Here is an 18126-nt window from a genome sequence, read left to right as displayed (position 1 = left end):
GGGAGCTATGGCAATCCAAGGAGATAATTCACTTCCAGTCTATTACACAGTATATACAGAAATAACACTTACTGGAAGGAGGGGACACTCATATTTCCCGGGATCCGTCTTTCCCAGGGCTTAGGAGGCGGCTGTGACCCCATAATCTTCGTTACAAAAACATTCGCTCAATAATGACTTCTCGGCACTTCAGTGGCACGCAGACTCCGAGCTAGCCAATGGAACACAGGGACACATCCGAACAGAGACACCGCCCAATGGCAGCTGTACAGGGACACTAACCAATGGGAGATACAGATACATCCGAACGCAAAGACAACGTCCAATGGGATACAGCGATACATCCATTCCGAACCCGGTGACACTAACCAATGAGAGGTACAGATACATCCGAACCCGGAGATAGTAATTTACGGAAAGCCTGAAGATCCGAGTCGCTTTATATTTGTGAACAATCACTTCCGGGAGCGGGGTTACTGGTGTGTGTAGGGTGGGCAGTAGCTGAGGAAATGTGAGTTTAGTGATGGGTCGATTTTTAAATTTTTTTTTTTACTTGTCTTGTGGAGAAAGTAAAGTTATTAATAAATTGTAACAATACGAGTTGATTAACTATCTAATTTAGAAATATATACTATAGTTACTTTGAGTGGTCTGCCAAACGTGAGTCATCCTTAAGCGCACAACGCTATTAACTAAATAAGCACTTAGAATATTACAATTCGTTACCAGCTGAAATTGTATTTAGAGCCATAACATCATTTGCAACTGAGCACTTCAAAAACACCAGTTATGATGATGATGTAGCATTGGGTGTTGGTGTACCAGCTCACTATGTTCAGTGGTAAGATACAGCTCCATATCTTTAATTTGTCCACATAGCAACTTTCTGAACATGAATGGAAAGAGATGCAGAACAAAAGCTCGCTATTTATCCACGGCGTGCGAGGAACCTTAAAACTGGTGCGGAGGGAAGGGTTTTGGATGATACAATAGATTGGTCTCTGGGTTCAAATCTGTCCCTGAATGTCAGGATAAAAAATCTTCATTCTCCTTGGGCTTTATGCAGTGGATTGTTTGGATATGCAATATCCCAGCAGAAACAGCAGTGGAAGCAGAATCCATAATAGCTTTTAAAAGTGTAGGGGATACATTTTTGAGCAAAAAATTAGACGGTGTTTAGGAAAAGGGTGGGAGAATTGGAATGAATGGACAGTCCTTTTGAGTTAGAATAAATGCCATGTGCTAAATACCCTCCTTCTGTGATTAGAACATTCAAATGATTCTAAGAGTGTAATGTAAAATAACTTGGGGCAATTTCATTACAGTTTCTAACAGGCATGTGAGCTCACAGCACAAAACTGAATGGTTTCACACACATTGACAATTTAGTAGGCTACTGGGATGGTTGGTCTAGGAAAGAAAATTTGCAAGCATCCAATTCCCCAACATTGTAGAACAAAAATGTAACAAAAAACTTTAAAACTTATGTTTATTTTTGATGGAACATTATTGCTTTTGAAGAATATTCAAATTTATATCCATTTAAGTGAAAGTCTTTTAAGCATTAATAAAACTACTGCTTCTGCCTCTTTATCGAATAGGATCAGAAGTCATGTTTCCATTGAAGGAGAAGGACAGGACAGTGGTCCAGGCGCTGCTTGGTGCAGGATGCTGCCCTCGATGTGTACTAAGATTCTGCTGTGTCGGGATCCAGACTACATACAGACTTTCATGCAAGGTTTTTAAATGTTTTTCTTTTATTTGAAAGTTCACAACATGGGTAGTAAAATGCCTCTTAAAAAAATTACATAGTATTTTCCATGTGTTCAAACATTCATTTTATAATCCTTAACCTTGTCATTAGCCATCCCCATCCCTTTCTACCTCTAACCTCTCCAATCCTATCTTCCAACCTGTACACTCTGCATTTCCATCTCTGGTTTATTGCTTATCCTCCTGCTCCAACATTGGTGGCAGCACTTTTAGCCATCTTGTCCTAAAAGCCTTGTCCTAAAAGTCTGGAACTCCCTCCCTAAAACCCTTTGTCTTGATGCATCTTTCCCCACCTTCAAAAATCATCATTATAACCTATCTCTTCAACTTCAATTCTGGCCACCATCACCTCCTTCTCCTACTCAGGTTTGACACCCAATTTTGAAGTACTGTGGGACATTTTGCTATGTCAAAGGTGCTATACAAATGCAAGTTACTTTTGCAAAGTATTATAATAATTCTGTGGCTGGTAAATATGTCAACCATGTTAAGAATATTAATCAAAAGATAGCAGATAAATTATTAACCTCTCGCTCAATTCCACTTCAGAGAACTGGTTGGAGATTTACCACCCATACCAAAGGATTATTAGGTTGCCAAAGTCATGGCCTTCCTCTGAATTGTACTGCATTACCCAGTCCAAAGTATGTTGCTACAAAAACCAAACCAACCATCTAGGAATGCAGCATACTATTGAGTGAACTAGTAAACCTCTCTTGCAATTAACATCCATGAGAACCCAATTAATATAAGGTTAAGCATTGAACGCTACAATAAGCAACTGTATATTTCAGTAACTGATGGTGTAAATTGCCACTGGCACAAATGTACTGTGTGTGTGTTACCATATCTTAGCATTAGATGTGCTCTGCTTCATATAGCATAACAACTATACTTGATGTCCAAGATCAACGTAAGCTTAGATTACTTCTATCTATCTATCATGTCAAAACACAATCATTTATTATTTTAATTTCTAAAGGTAAGGCCCCATTTCTCACCTACCTGTCATGTGACCGACCAATGTGCTCCATCCAACTACATGGATTCCTTAAGCAGACACTTGTCAGAGACTGATCTGAAATCCAGGCTATTTCGGAAGATGCACAATTCCCTTATTTCCCAGCCTTCTAACAAGACAGTAAATCAGATATACCTTTTGTGGACAGGCAAGGGAGTCCATTTGTTTAGTGGCTTTGACAGACTGTTTTACAAGCTCCAGACACATTATTTAGAAACCACTGCTAATTACAAGAGTCCTTTGTTCTCTCGTCTCTTGAGTATTGCCCGAACTTTCCAGAATTAATTTTTTTTTTTTCCGGTTGTGGGTATCACTGGCAAAGCCAGCATTTATTGCCCTTCCCTAGAAGGTGGTGGTGTGCCTGCTTGCTGACTCCAGTCCCACACCAATGTGGCTGACTCTTAACTGACCTCAGAAGTGACCTAGCAAGCCAGTCAGTTGTATCAAACCTCTATCAGCGCTTTAGGAAGGCCCACCACTAACTTCTCAGGACAACTAGGGGTGAGCAATGCCCACATCCTGAGAATAAATACAAAAAAATTAACAAAACTGCAAAATATGATCCACAAATACTAGTAACAATACCAGAATCCCATGTTAAAGAAACAGAATTGGACTTGATCAGTCACCGGTAGCTCTCCTCATTACACGTCACGTCATTCCTGCTGTTCTTCCCTGCATCTTCACCAATGCTTTCATATCCCTCAGGTGGCATGGCAACCAAAATTGTACACGGGACTCCAAATGTATTCTGCACTAATGTGTCAGCCTTGATTATGTGCTCAAGTTAGCAGGAGAACATGAGCACACAACCTTCTGACTTGGGTGAAAGTGCGATTACTGAGCCAAGTTAAAATCTGTTTGATATTTCTCAAGTTAAGTATCCACATCCTCCTTTTTGACTGATGTATCCCTTTGCTTTCCCAGTGATGGAATTTTAGAGAAAACTCTTAAGAATAGAAGCTATCCTTTCTTCTTTAACATAGGGGAAAGTGCATCATAACCACTGCTGTTCTTTGTGAATTCTCAGACATGTAGGGGTTGTCACAATGTTTTGTTTTTTGTGCGAGATGTTCCTCGGGCAGGGTGTTACTGACCACTCCCAGAAGGGAATCTTGTGTCTCCTACAAGCTAGTGTGCACCCTTTCCTGCCCAATATCTTTTTAAATGATGGCATCCCCCTCCCTTTATGGAAGACAGACTGAAATTGCACTTTATTGAGAGGAGACATGGCTTCAAATCATCAGCATGTTTATTTATATCAAATACATGAATGAACAGTATTTAGTTTTCACTGAGTACAATTAAGCTATTTCCCTACGATTCTCTGTTATGAAAAACAATAAAGACACAACTTACTAAATCTTTGAATAGTGTCTCATCTCTAGTTAATCTTCTAAAGTTAGAACATAGCTTACAGCTGCAGTGAAAACGTAGTTTGTTCTGTACCTGAGCAGTGCCCGTGTTCTGGTAGGTACCCCTCCCCCTTAAGTCTTTGATGTGTAAGCAGGAGGCTCCTGAATATAGGAATTACTAGCCGAAAGAAGACCAAACTCCGTCTAGGTCACCTTTCACCTAGCTGGTAGTCACATGATACAATGATTATGGAGTTATTGACGAATCATAGCCATCAATTAGTCAGCAACACACCCAGACATGACGCAAAAAAACCTTGCATTTATATAGCACCTTTATCGACCACCAGACATCCCAAAGCCCTTTACAGCCAAAAAGTACCTTAAGTGTCGTCACTGTTGTAATGTAGGAAACGCAGCAGCCAAATTGCACACAGCAAGTTCCCACAAACAGCAATGTGCTAATGACCAGATAAAATTTTTTTGGTGATGTTGATTGAGGGATAAATATTGGCCAGGACACTGGGGATAACTCCCCTGCTCCTCTTCGAAATAGTGCCATGGGATCTTTTACGTCCACCTGAGAGCGCAGACGGGGCCTCGGTTTATCGTCTCATCTGAAAGACGGCACCTCCGACAGTGCAGCACTCCCTCAGTTTTGCACTGGAGTGTCAGCCTAGACTTCTGTGCTCAAGTCTCTGGAGTGGAACTTGAACCCACAACCTACTGACTCGGAGGCAAGAGTGCTACCAACTGAACCACGGCTGACAGTTGGAGAGAAATAAATTCCAGTATCTTAATAATTACCATACCGGGTTTTCTGTTCATTATCCAAAGTCTGTTACTGAAAGCTTACCTAGATCTCATTGTTAGGAGAGACATACTCAATGGTATGGGGAGGTGGGATTCACCCACCAAAGTGAGATAAAAGTTGGAATAATCAAGAGTAAGAAGGGTAGAAAGACACAAAAATGTAATGTGCATCACCTGGTCTGGTACTGATCCTTAGACCAGGAGGTTCTAAGCCTCAATCCCTGGTCTGCACTGAGATAGCTGATTTCACCTGGGGGTGTAGCATCCTACCACAACTGACCTGATTGCTATTCAGTGATGCCTTAACAAAGATTGTGTGTGTGGAAACTAAAAATTTACAAACTGATTTATGTTTATAATGACACAGCTAGTGTGAAATAGGATGGAAAGAAATTCCATGATCCAAAAAACACCTCTGACAGTGCAGCACTCCCTCAGTACTGCACTGGAGTGTCAGCCTAGATTTGTGTGTTCAAGTCTCTGGAGTGGGGCTTGAACCCACAACCTTCTGACTCAGAGACAACAGCTGATGGCCAGTGGTGGGGAGCTTCAGGTACCATAGGTCCAAAGTCACCTGTTCCTCCCAAGCATGCTACACTTCCCACGTCATATCTTAAATTACTCATGTACTGTATCGCAAAATATGGACAAGTGACCAGAAGCTTGGTCAAAGAGGTAGGTTTTAAGGAGCAATTTAAAGGAGGGGAGAGAGGTAGCAATGTGGGGAGGTTTAGGGAGGGAATTCCAGAGCTTAGGGCCTAGGAAGCGGAAGACATGGCCGCTAATGGTGGAGTGATGAAAATTGGAAATGCGCAACAAGCTAGAAATTGGAGGAGTGCAGAGGGTTGTAGGGCTGGAGGAAGTTAGAGATAGGGAGGGGTGAGGCCTTGGAGGGATTGGAACACAAGAATGAGAATTTTAAAATTGAGGCGTTGCCAGACCGGGGAGTCAATGTAGGTCAGCGAGCACAGGGGTGATGGGCACTGTTCCCTCTAACGTGCACGGCCGCACACATGTCCCAGAGCTTGCGCGCACTTCAAATAAAATGCTGCGCAGAGAACTGGACTGCTGGACAGCTGGAGCGGGGAAGGGGCCCAATACACAATGGCCCGGAATGCAGACAGGGTCGTTTGCCTCAGAGCCGATCCCAATTGGAAAGTAACAAAAGCTGGAGCAGTGGCCACATCATGAGGGAGTGGGTGAGGGGCTGGTTGTGTCAGCCTCTGGGAAGTTCCAGGTGCTGCAGGCAGAAGCTGTAGAGGAGCTGCGCTCAGCCAGTTGCCATGGTGATGAGGGCAGCGTCTTTCTCCTTCTCCTTTGGCGTCATGGTTCCAGGGGCCTGTGATACACAAATTCCACTCTCCCCGTGGGGCCAGTCGTTCCGGAGTGGTAGATAACCACATGTACCTCATCTTCTTAAACTTGTTACAGGTGAGTGAGTCGCTGAGTTTTACTTGCAACAGGTCTGTAAGAAGGGATTTTGTTGCTGTCAGATGATAGTGACATGTTTTAGGAGAGGAAATGTGAAACGCGTTTGTGTGAATTTTGAGCTTTACGTGAATCCGCTTTTTAATTAAAGATCCTACTGCAGATGGGTTTGTAAGAGCAGGCTTTCAATCATTAGGTGAAACAAGGAAGCATTTTAGCAGAGGGAAGAAGAGTGATTAATACACGTTTAACTTACTTTTAATTGCTACTTTTTAGTAAATCCAATATTACACCAGAGGTGGATTTGTGGTTTTAGTCTTGTTGATGAAAGTTCATAAAAGTGGGGAAAATTGGAGCTTACTTTTGAAAATCAGAATTCTGGCGTCAGGTTTCTATTTTTAGAAATGTTCAGGCACCTCACTTTCTACAGGCCAACCCAATTAGCACATCTGTCTGCTGAAGAATTTAAACCGCCTGGGTAAAACAAAGATTGCCTTTGTCAGAAGCAAATGAGGGTTTTTTTTAATTCAGAAAATTGTTTAAAGCCAGAAAAAAAAATACGGGAAAGTGATGTTAATTTTACCATAAACAAAGTTGCAGAACTGGCATGCAAATGTATTTCCATATAGATAAGTGTGAGGTGGTGCATTTTGGTAGGAGGAATAAGGAGGCGACCTACTCCTTGGAAAATAAGAGTCTAAATGGGGCAGAGGTGCAAAGAGATCTAGGGGTATAGATTCACAAATCATTAAAGTAGCAACACAGGTTGAAAAAGCCATAAAAGTGCAAATAAAGCACTGGGATTCATTTCTAGAGGAATAGAATTCAAAAGCAGAGAAGTTATGTTAAACTTGTATAGAACCATGTCTGATTGTCTCATGATCTGAGACGGTGGGGCGGCAATATGGCATTCCTGTATATATGCTTTTAAGTTGCTGCCGTTGTTGGTATAAAAGTTGTTGTTGTTGTAAAATTTGCCCATGGATGAAATGGTTACGCTCAAAGGAGCCCATGGCCTGTTCACTACAAAAAAAATAGAAGGAACATTGGTGATGGGTGAACGGGACTTGGTGCGAGTTAGGATAGGGGCAACAGAGTTTGAGATGAGCTCAAGTTTATGGAGGATGGGAGGTGGGAGCCCGCCTGAGAGAGCATTGGAATCGTCGAGTCTGGAGTTAACAAAGTCATGCATGAGGGATTCAGCAGCAGATGAGCTGAAGCAGGGGACAGAGGTGAGCGATACTACTGGTGGAAGTAGGTGGAGCTAATAAGCCGCAAGCGCAAGGCATTCCTGATCTGGAAACAGCAACAGAACTCGAGAGCAAGAAAGCAGCTCTACAGAAGCCTGAAGGCCGAGGTCCAACAAAAAACTCGCGACCTAAAGAACAGATGGTGGGTGGAGAAAGCACAGGAGATCCAGCAGCTAGCCGACAACCACGACGTGCGTGGATTCTTTAGCGCAGTCAAGACCATCTACGGCCCAAGCACCCAAGACCCTACCCCACTGCGGGCCAAGAACGGAGAGGTACTCATCAAGAACAGAGAGGCAGTCAGTGCCCGCTGGAAGGAGCACTTTAAAGATCTCCTTAACCGCGACTCTGTCTTCGACGCGAGTGTCCTCAACGCCATCCCACAGCATGCTACCCGCCACCATCTCAGCAGAACCCCAGCCCGGCATGAGGTTGAAAAGGCCATCCGACAACTGAAGAACAACAAGGCCTCAGGAGCAGATGGAATCCCCGCCGAGGCGCTAAAGCATGGCGGAGAAGCACTACTGGCGCGAATTCGTGAACTCATCTCTCTCATCTAGAAGGAGGAGAGCATGCCAGGGGATCTCAGAGATGCCGTAATTGTGACCATCTTCAAGAAAGGTGACAAGTCTGATTGCGGTAATTACAGAGGAGTTTCCCTGCTGTCTGCCACAGGGAAAGTCATCGCAAGAATCCTCCTCAATCACCTCCTCCCAGTGGCCGAAGAGCTCCTCCCAGAGTCGCAATGCAGATTCCGTCCACTAAGGGGCATAATGGACATGATCTTCACCGCACGTCAATTACAAGAGAAATGCAGGGAACAGCGCCAACCACAGTACATGGCCGCCTTTGATCTCACAAAGGCCTTCGACACTGTCAACCGTGAGGGATTATGGAGTGTCCTCCTCGAATTCGGCTGCCCTCAAAAGTTTGTCACCATCCTCCGCCTGCTTCACGACGACATGCAAGCCGTGATCCTGACCAACGGTTCCACCACAGACCCAATTCACATACGAACCGGGGTCAAACAAGGCTGTGTCATCGCTCCAACGCTCTTCTCGATCTTCCTTGCTGCAATGCTCCATCTCACCCTCAGTAAGCTCCCCACTGGAGTGGAGCTAATTTACAGAACAAACGGGAAACTGTTCAACCTCCGTCGCCTCCAGTCCAGATCCAAGGTCGTCTCATCCTCTGTCGTCGAATTACAGTATGCAGACGACGCTTGCGTCTGCGCTCACTTGGAGATCGAACTCCAAACCATCGTCGACACCTTCACCGAAACGTACGAGAGCATGGGCCTTACACTAAACATCCGTAAGACAAAGGTCCTCTACCAACCTGCCCCCGCCACACAGTACTGCCCCCCCGATTATCAAAATCCACGACAAGGCCTTGGACAACGTGGACCACTTTCCATACCTTGGGAGCCTACTGTCAATAAGGGTAGACATCGCCGACGAAGTCCAACACCGCCTTCAGTGTGCCAGTGCAGCCTTCGGTCGCCTGAGGAAGAGAGTGTTTGAAGACTAGGACCTCAAACCCGGCACTAAGCTCATGGTCTACAGAGCAGCAATGATACCCGCCCTGCTGTATGCCTCAGAGACATGGACCATGTACAGCAGGCACCTCAAAGCACTGGAGAGGTACCACCAACGCTGCCTCCGCAAGATCCTGCAAATCCATTGACAGGATAGGCGCACCAACGTCAGTGTACTTGCTCAGGCCAACATCCCCAGCATCGAAGCTTTGACCCCGCTCGATCAGCTCCGATGGACAGGTCACATTGTCCGCCTGCCTGATACAAGACTCCCAAAACAAGCGCTCTACTCCGAGCTCCGGCATGGCAAGAGAGCCCCAGGTGGGCAGAGGAAATGCTTCAAGGACCCCCTCAAAACCTCCTTGAAAAAATGTAACATCCCCACCGACACCTGGGAATCCCTGGCCCAAGACCGCACAAAGTGGAGGAGAAGCATCCGGGAAGGCGCCGAACACCTCGAGTCTCTTTGCCGGGAGCAAGCGGAAGCCAAGCACAGGCAGCGCAAGGAGCGCACGCCAACCCAAGCACCCCACTCACCCGCCCCTTCAACCACCGTCTGCCCCACCTGTGACAGAGACTGTAGGTCCTGCATTGGACTAACCAGTCACCTGCGAACTCATTTTTAATGTGGAAACAAGTCATCCTCGGTTCTGAGGGACTGCCTAAGAAGTAAGAACAAGAAGGGAAGTAGGTGGTCTTGGTGATGGAGTGGATATGGAATTGAAAGCTCAGCTCGGGGTCAAGTAGGTCAGCGAGGTTGCGAACAGTCCGGTTCAGCTTGAGACAGTGGCCAGGGAGAGGAATGGAGTCGCTGGCTAGGGAACTGAGTTTGTGGCGGAGACTGAAGACAATGGCTTTGGTCTTCCCAATATTTAATTGGAGGAAATTTCTGCTCATCCAATACGGGATGTCGGACAAGCAGTATGACAAATCAGAGGCAGTAGAGGGGTTGAGAGAGGTGGTGAGGTAGAGCTGGGTGTCTTCAGCGGACAGAGGGACCTGGGAGTTCATGTGCATAGGTCCCTGAAGGTGGCAGGACATACTGAGAGAGTGGTTAGCAAAGCATATGGGATCTCAGGCTTCATAAATAGAGGTATTGAGTACAAAAGTAGAGAAGTTATGCTAAACCTTTATAAAGCGCTAGTTAGGCCACAACTGGAGTATTGCGTCCAGTTCTGGTCACCACACTTTTTAGAAAGGGATGTGAAGGCATTTGAGAGGTTGCAGAGGAGATTTACCAGAATGGTTCCGGGAATGGGGATCTTAGCTACAAGGACAGATTGGAGAAGCTGGATTTGTTTTCATTAGCGCAAAGGAGGTCGCGGGGTGATTTGATGGAGGTGTACAAGATTATGATGGGTTTGGATAGGCTAGACGGGGAAAGGCTGTTCCCATTAGTTGATGGTACAAGCACTAGGGGACACAGATTTAAGGTTTTGGGCAAGAGATACAGGGAGGATGTGAGGAAAAACTTTTACGCAGCGAGTGGTGAGGACCTGGAACTCGCTGCCGGTGGAAGTGGAGACACTCAATGTTTTCGAGGGGAGACTGGATAGGCACTTGAGGGAAATAAACTTGCAGGGCTACGGGGATAGAGCGGGGGAATGGGACTGACTGGATTGCTCTACAGAGAGCCGGCACGGACTCGATGGGCCGAATGGCCTCCTTCTGTGCCGTTATGATTGTTTGACTCTATGACATGTGGAACCTGATGTGTTTTCATATTATGTCGCTGAGGGGCAGCATGTAGATGAGAAATAGGGTGCCAAGGATTCAAGGATAGATCTTTGTGGGAACCCAGAGGTCACATTGTGGGAGTAGGAAGAGAAGCTGATGTAGGAGATTTTCTGGCTACTGCTGGATAGATAGGAATGGAACCAGGCGAGGGCAGTCCCATCTAGCGGGAATATTGTATAAATTGTATTCTGCCACCTCACTTCCCCAACTTCGGCAAGCCACTGATTATCTTCACTTTAGCTCTGGATGAGCAGAAATTTTCTCCCAATTAAATCATGGAAAGACCGAAGCCATTGTTTTCGGTCCCCACCACAAACTCCGTTCCCAAGCCACTGACGCTATCCCTCTCCCTAACATCTGAGGCTGAACCACACTGTTTGCAATCTTGGTGTCATATTTGACCCTGAAATGAGCTTCTGACCACATTTCTGCAGCATAACGAAGACCGCCTATTTCCACCTCCATAACATTGCCCGTCTCTGCCCTTGCCTCAGCTCATCCACTGCTGAAACCCTCATCCATGCCTTTGTTACCTCTAGACTTGACTATTCCAACGCACTCCTGGCTGGCCTCCCACATTCCACCCTACGTAAACTTGAGGTCATCCAAAACTCGGCTGCCTGTGTCCTAACTTGCACCAAGTCCTGTTCACCCATCACCCCTGTGCTCGCTGACCTACATTGGCTCCCGGTTAAGCAACGCCTCAATTTCAAAATTCTCATCCTTGTTTTCAAATCCCTCCATGGCCTCGCCCCTCCCTATCTCTAATCTCCTCCAGCCCCACAACCCCCCCCCCCCCCCCCCCGAGATATCTGCGCTCCTCTAATTCTGCCCTCTTGAGCATCCCTGATAATCGCTCAACCATTGGTGGCCGTGCCTTCTGTTGCCTAGGCCCTAAGCTCTGCAGTTCCCTGCCTAAACCCCTCTGCCTCGCTACCTCTCTTTCCCCTTTAAGATGCTCCTTTAAACCTACTTCTGTAATCAAGCTTTTGGTCACCTGCCCTAAATTCTCCTTATGTGGCTCGGTGTCAAATGTTTTGTCTTTTAATACTCCTGTGAAGCGCCTTGGGATGTTTTACTACGTTAAAGGTGCTATATAAATACACCACGTTGTTGTTGTTCTATCTATGCAGGTCCAATTGTTATTTGAGCCATTAATTTGCAGCTCATATCATTATGGTAGAAACAGTAGAGATTAAGTCTATGTTGCTGCTGATCCATTGAATGGGTTTATTGGTTGAGACTCAGTCATGTGCCAAATGGAGATCAGTGGAGTATGACTTGTACAATGACCAACTGCATTTTGATAAATGATCACATAGTACTCCCACACACAGGAAGCAGGCTGTTTCAAACCATCTCTACTGTCTGCACATGGCATATTGACTACTTTCCTAGGTAGTGTTGGTGGACTTCTATCTACTTAATTTACTGGTAGATCCTGATCTATATCCAATATATTTTGTGAATCATTGAATTTCTTTCCATCCTATTAATTCTGTTCTCTTCATAGATGTGCAGATATGAATCTATTTCACACCTGTGAAGTTTGTGTGGTTAGCTGAAGAGCCATTGTGTGTGATTTCACATTTCTAGCTAATGTCATAGAACAATAACTTTCAGTGAGTGGCATCATGGTCAACTGAAGATATCTTTCATCATTTCACACTAGCACTGTCATTAAAAACATAAATCAGCTTGTAAATTTTTAGCTTCCACACACACAATCTTTAAGATTCACCCCCAGGTGAAATCAGCTATCTCAGTGCAGACCAGGGATTGCGGCTCGGAACCTCTTGGTGTAAGGATCAGTACCAGACCAGGTGATGCACATTACATTTTTGTGTCTTTTCTACCCTTCTTACTCTTGACTATTTCAGCTTTTATGTCACTTTGGTGGGTGAATCCCACCTCCCCATACCTTTGAGTATGTCTCTCCTAACAATGAGATCTAGGTAAGCTTTCAGTAACAGACTTTGGATAATGAACAGAAAACCCGGTATGGTAATAACTTTTAAGATACCGGAATTTATTTCTCTCCAACTGTCAGCCGTGGCTCCGTTGGTAGCACTCTTGTCTCCGAGTCAGTAGGTTGTGGGTTCAAGTCCAAGTCCAACTCCAGAAACTTGAGCACAGAAATCTAGGCTGACAATCTAGTGCAATACTGAGGGAGTGCTGAACTGTCTGAGGTGCCGTCTTTCAGATGAGACGATAAACCGAAGCCCCGCCTGCTCTCAGGTGGACATATAAGATCCCATGGCACTATTTCGAAGAAGAGCAGGGGAGTTATCTCCGGTGTCCTGGCCAATATTTATCCCTCAATCAACATAACAAAAACAGATGATCTGGTCATTATCCCCAATGTGCCCAGCAAGCTGCGTGGTCGTGTAGCGCTCCAGGAACCCTGCGCAGCCAGCCTGAGGCTTTTTCAGTGAGAAAAACCGTGCATGCGCGGTATTCTGAATGGCCCGCACGGGCCCAAACAAAATTACAGGGAACATTGGTTATCACATTGCTGTTGCAGGAGCTTGTTGTGTGCAAATTGGCTGCCATGTTTCCTACATTAGATCAGTGACTACACTTAAAGTACCTGTACTTAGTTGGCTGTAAAGCACTTTGCGATGTCCTGAGGTTGTGAAAGGCGCTATATAAGTGCAAGTCTTTTTCTTTTTCCAGTCTTTGAAAGTGGTGGAGCATCCCATCCGACCTCATTTTAAGTTTAAAATATTAAGCGAATTTATTAAACAATGAACAAGGGAATAATCAAACAGTGATATAATGCAATTATGCATTACAGTAAAAAGCCTATCTAACTCATGCAAAAAATAGTTGCACATTTTTCTCCTTCAGGTACTTATCCAGTTCCCTTTTGAAAGCCCCGATTGAATCTGCCTCCACCACCCTTTCCTGCAGTGCATTCCAGATCCTAACCACTTGCTGCGTAAAAAAGTTTTTCCTCATGTTGCCTTTGGTTCTTCTGCCAATCACCTTTAAAGCTATGTCACAGAATCACAGAAACCCCACAGTGCAGATGGAGGCCATTTCGGCCCATCGAGCCTGCACCGACACATATCCCACCCGATCCCCGTAACCCCTACACCAACACATATCCCACCCTATCCCCGTAACCCCACGTATTTAATGCCCCTAACACTAAGGGTCAATTTATCATAGCCAAACAACCTAACTCGCACATCTTTGGACTGTGGGAGGAAACCGGAGCACCCGGAGGAAACCCACGCAAACACGGGGAGAATGTGCAAACTCCACACAGACAGTCGCCCGAGGCCGGATTCGAACCCGGGTCCCTGGCGCTGTGAGGCAACAGTGCTAACCACTATGCCACCATCGTCTGGTTATCGACCCTTTGGCCAATGGGAACAGTTTCTCTCTATCTACGCTGTCTAGACCCCTCATGATTTTGAACACCTCTATCAAATCTCCTTTCAACCTTCTCTGCTCTGAGGAGAACAACCCCAGCTTCTCCAGTCCATCCACGTAACTGAAGTCCCTCATCCCTGGAATCATTCTTGTAAATCTTTTCTGCACCCTCTCTAAGGCCTTCACATCGTTCCTTAAGTGCGGTGCCCAGAATTGGACACAATACTCCAGTTGAGGCCGAACCAGTGTTTTATAAAGGTTCATCATAACTTCCTTGCTTTTGTACTCTATGCCGCTATTTATGATAACACTATGATGTCGTGCTACTGTTAACAATTTAACACTTTTAGTGGTCCCACACGTTCTACACACCTTGGCAATGTTAATTGAGAATATTTGATCTTCACTATTATAACATTTTCCAGTGATAGTAAGTGTTCCAGTGATCAAATTGTGATATTGTACATTGTAAATCTGAAAAGGAACAGTATCTGTTTTTCCAAGCCCTACAAATAAACAGTCACAAATAGGAACTTTTTAAACGTAGGATTTGTGTTTCAGGAATTGTTTACCGAACTCCACAAGTTCTTGAATGATGATAAATGTAAATCTGAAACAGTGGAAAATAATCAACCACCTTGTAAGAAAATCCGATTGCAGGATTCCGAGAAGAATGATATGGATTCAGACCAAAATGGCGCAGCAAAAGTGCCGTTGAGTGAAGGTGTGCTTCCCGATGGCGGAGTTCGAACTTGCACTGTGTGTCTCGGTGTTCTACAAGACCTATGTGAAAAAGATTTTGTAAAAAAGGTAAAATGTTTGATGCTTTATCTAAAGCTCTGTTGCATAAATTAAGCCATGACCTATATTAAACCTTTTCAGATGTAAGACACTGATAATTACAGTTCAGGTTTTGCATGACTAGTTAAGTCATAAATTATACTAATTAGCAAGGATTTTTAATGTTTCAGAAAGCCAAGATCATGCATTAATTTAGTGTCTTATTTGTTTTTGTCTAATTTTCTGTCGTTAGTGGGCTTATTACATTTGAGAGTATTGGATGATAAATGATTATTGATTTTCTACGTTAAAATATACCAATTAATATTATATCCTGATTACTTAGTTAAATGTTACTTTAGATTCGCAGTATAGATACTTGGGTGGGACAGCAAATCTTCGTGAGTCGTTTTTTCAGATTTTACAGTGATTAATTATTGATGGATGTTTTTCTTCTTCCTGAATAATTAGAGCTAAAATTTTTTTTTTAAAAGGCTGAGTTAGATTAGATAGTAAGGACACTAATTGTACCCCGAAAACTTATACTAATCATTTATTTAGTGACATAGACTATAATGGATAACCCTCTGTTCACATGTGCCAGTGGCAAGCTCAAATGGTATATTCATAAACTTGCCCAATCCCACAATTTGTTAATCAGGGTTTAAAAGGAAAGCCACATGCTGCGTTTACATGGGTTGCGTGGTGGAAGGCTGGCTGACTCAATGGGTTAGTGCAGTGCCTTTTTAACTCTTGCGAACTGAGCTTGAATCAAGACCACAGTTATCTTTCTCTGCTGCCTACAAGCAATCTAGATCTCTCTCTTCGTCACCAAGACAAAAGTGTCGCTAAATTGGGGAAGTTGTTCGGACGGCTGGTGTGAAAGATGAAAAATTCACACTGGTGACTTGGAGATTCTTTTCTCGGTTTGGATTGAGGCAGAGCAGAGGGAACATTATTTCTTATTTAGTAGGATACTGGATTCCTAAAATGGAAAAGCGCTGGCCTCCTTCACTTGATGAGCGCAAAATTCACCATCAAACAAAATTGTTTAATGTAAGAAGGTTTGCACTTGCAACCTTGAGAGTGTGGCTGAGCTGAACCAGGATACACAAACTATAATGTCTTGGTTCCATGCTCATTGATGCTGGAAGAGTCTTACCAAGGTTGAACACAGATAAGAGAGCACTGGGAACCACAGACCTCAGCTACCTCGAGTCTGTATGATTGGAAATCATGATACTTTGCCATACAATACAGAACCTTCCAGGTTAAATTATTCAAGCCCCTTCATCAGTCTAAGTTCAATCACTGCAGCCACCTCATCTGCGCTGCATTGGAAAAGATCCTAAGTGGGAGAGACTCCTCACTAGCACTCTTGAGAAATATTCAGTTCCTGAATGGCTCTTCCATGATTCAAATCCAGTTTCCTTTGAAAATTTTAATCCACTAGCATTTGATCTGAATCTAAAGTTAATGGTTTACTCGGCTTCAAAGGTCACTTTCACTGGGCCTTTTGAAGCCCGTACCGATGGGCAATATTTAACTCCTAATCAATCAAATTTTAAACAGAAAAGATTCTTTTTCTTCCTTTTCCATTGCAAATAGCATTGTCATGTGTTTAAAGTTATAGCCTATGTTCCTGCACTTTAAAATCAAATCTATATACTTAGCTATAATCAGTATTTAATCAAAATGGCTACCTGATGTGCCATTGCCTTGAATTTACATGCTATTAGCAAAATCCATTAAATTCACTGCAATTGCTGAGTGACACTTCTGGCAAAAGTATTTACTTTTGTTGATAATGCAGCAGTGTAAGTTGGCACAAGTGTTGCGGTATGGTTGTTACACACAATTTTATGTGGGCATCAATCCATTTGGGGAAACCAATTATACCTGTGTAGGAACTGGGGTTCCTAGCCGAAGAATTGAGATCGACTCAGAAAATCAAAAACAATAAAATTTAATGAACAAACGAAGCTGTACAGGAAACTAGGATACAATGCAAATAGGTCTGGTCTGCTTGAAAGCCTCTCTGGAAACTGCTAGCAGGTTCCGAGCTCAACTGCTAGAAGGTTCCGAGCTCAACTGCTAGAAGGTTCCGAGCTCTGACATCATGACGTCATCACGTTCTTCCCGCCGTTGAGAGATCACGTGACGGACGGCATGACTTCATCATGCGGAGTACAGGAAAGAAGCCCTAGTACAGTTAACAGATACATTAAAGGTGCAGCCCTCAGCTGTACTACATTGCTGTAAAAGGAATTATATAACATTGTTTGTAATCCTCTGGTGGCTCCGCCACATGCGCCCCCCCAGAATTGCTTTTAACAGAGAAGGTAAGGTGAGAAGGGGGTCTGACGAGTCTGCCCGACCGACTGCGATACCCCGGCAGCTGGAACGGAGCGCTAGAAGACGAACTGGCCATTGGCTGTGGTTGGGATGACGCCGCAGGCGGAGGAGAAGAGGCCGGCTGTGGTCGACCCGTTGAAGCGGGCACTGGCGACTCGGCAGATGACTGTGGCTGTACTGGACCGGCAGTCGACGGTGGACGACCACGATGAGGCGGCTGAGCGGTGACGACTGGTTCGCTCAGATCCAGATGCGCCGGCTTCAACCGGTCGATGGAGATGTGGTCAAGCTTACCGCTGGCGTCGACTGTGAAGAACTTGTCACCTGACGAGATGACGCGGAACGGACCTGTGTAAGGCGGTTTGAGCGGGTTTTTGCGAGCATCCTGCCGAATGAACACGTATTCTGCGCTCTTAAGATCCACCGGGACATGGGAGCGCTGCAGGTCATGATGCGACGTAGGCACTGGGATGAAATTCCTAGCCGCTTCCTGGTGGCTGACGAGCTGCTGAGCTGGGGACCAGGGTTCCGTGTGAGGAGGAAGAAAATCGCCAGGCACTCTGAGTGGTTGGCCGTAAACCAGCTCTGCTGAAGAAGAATGCAGGTCGTCCTTAGGCGCCGTGCGAAGACCTAGCAGCACCCAAGGGAGCCTGTCCACCCAACTAGGCCCACGGAGACTAGCACGCAGTGCGGCTT

The 18126-nt window shown here is 44.9% G+C and overlaps 2 protein-coding genes across 3 annotated transcripts in view; one reads left to right on the top strand and one right to left on the bottom strand.

The window, feature by feature from the left end:
- Window positions 1-230, bottom strand: part of pex13 (peroxisomal biogenesis factor 13) — a 31221-nt gene extending 30991 nt beyond the window's left edge. The window contains exon 1 of the mRNA XM_085981428.1: window positions 73-230. Coding sequence (XP_085837554.1) covers window positions 73-143 — 71 coding nt within the window. The 5' untranslated portion in view covers window positions 144-230. The remainder of the gene's footprint in view (window positions 1-72) is intronic.
- A 176-nt stretch (window positions 231-406) lies between these two features.
- The window catches only part of pus10 (pseudouridine synthase 10), a 103546-nt gene continuing 85826 nt past the window's right edge, over window positions 407-18126 (top strand). The window contains exons 1-3 of one of the 2 annotated variants that reach the window (XM_085981425.1): window positions 407-511; window positions 1602-1738; window positions 14843-15105. In XM_085981425.1, coding sequence (XP_085837551.1) covers window positions 510-511; window positions 1602-1738; window positions 14843-15105 — 402 coding nt within the window. In that variant the 5' untranslated portion in view covers window positions 407-509. Of the gene's footprint in view, window positions 842-1601; window positions 1739-14842; window positions 15106-18126 lie in introns of both variants that reach the window. The other variant, XM_085981426.1, reaches the window with a different exon arrangement.

Source organism: Somniosus microcephalus, chromosome 3 (genome assembly GCF_052327205.1).
Source record: "Somniosus microcephalus isolate GS21.2 chromosome 3, FLI_Smic_1.0, whole genome shotgun sequence".
Lineage (NCBI taxonomy): Eukaryota > Metazoa > Chordata > Chondrichthyes > Squaliformes > Somniosidae > Somniosus > Somniosus microcephalus.
This window is presented reverse-complemented; position numbering and strand designations above follow the sequence as displayed.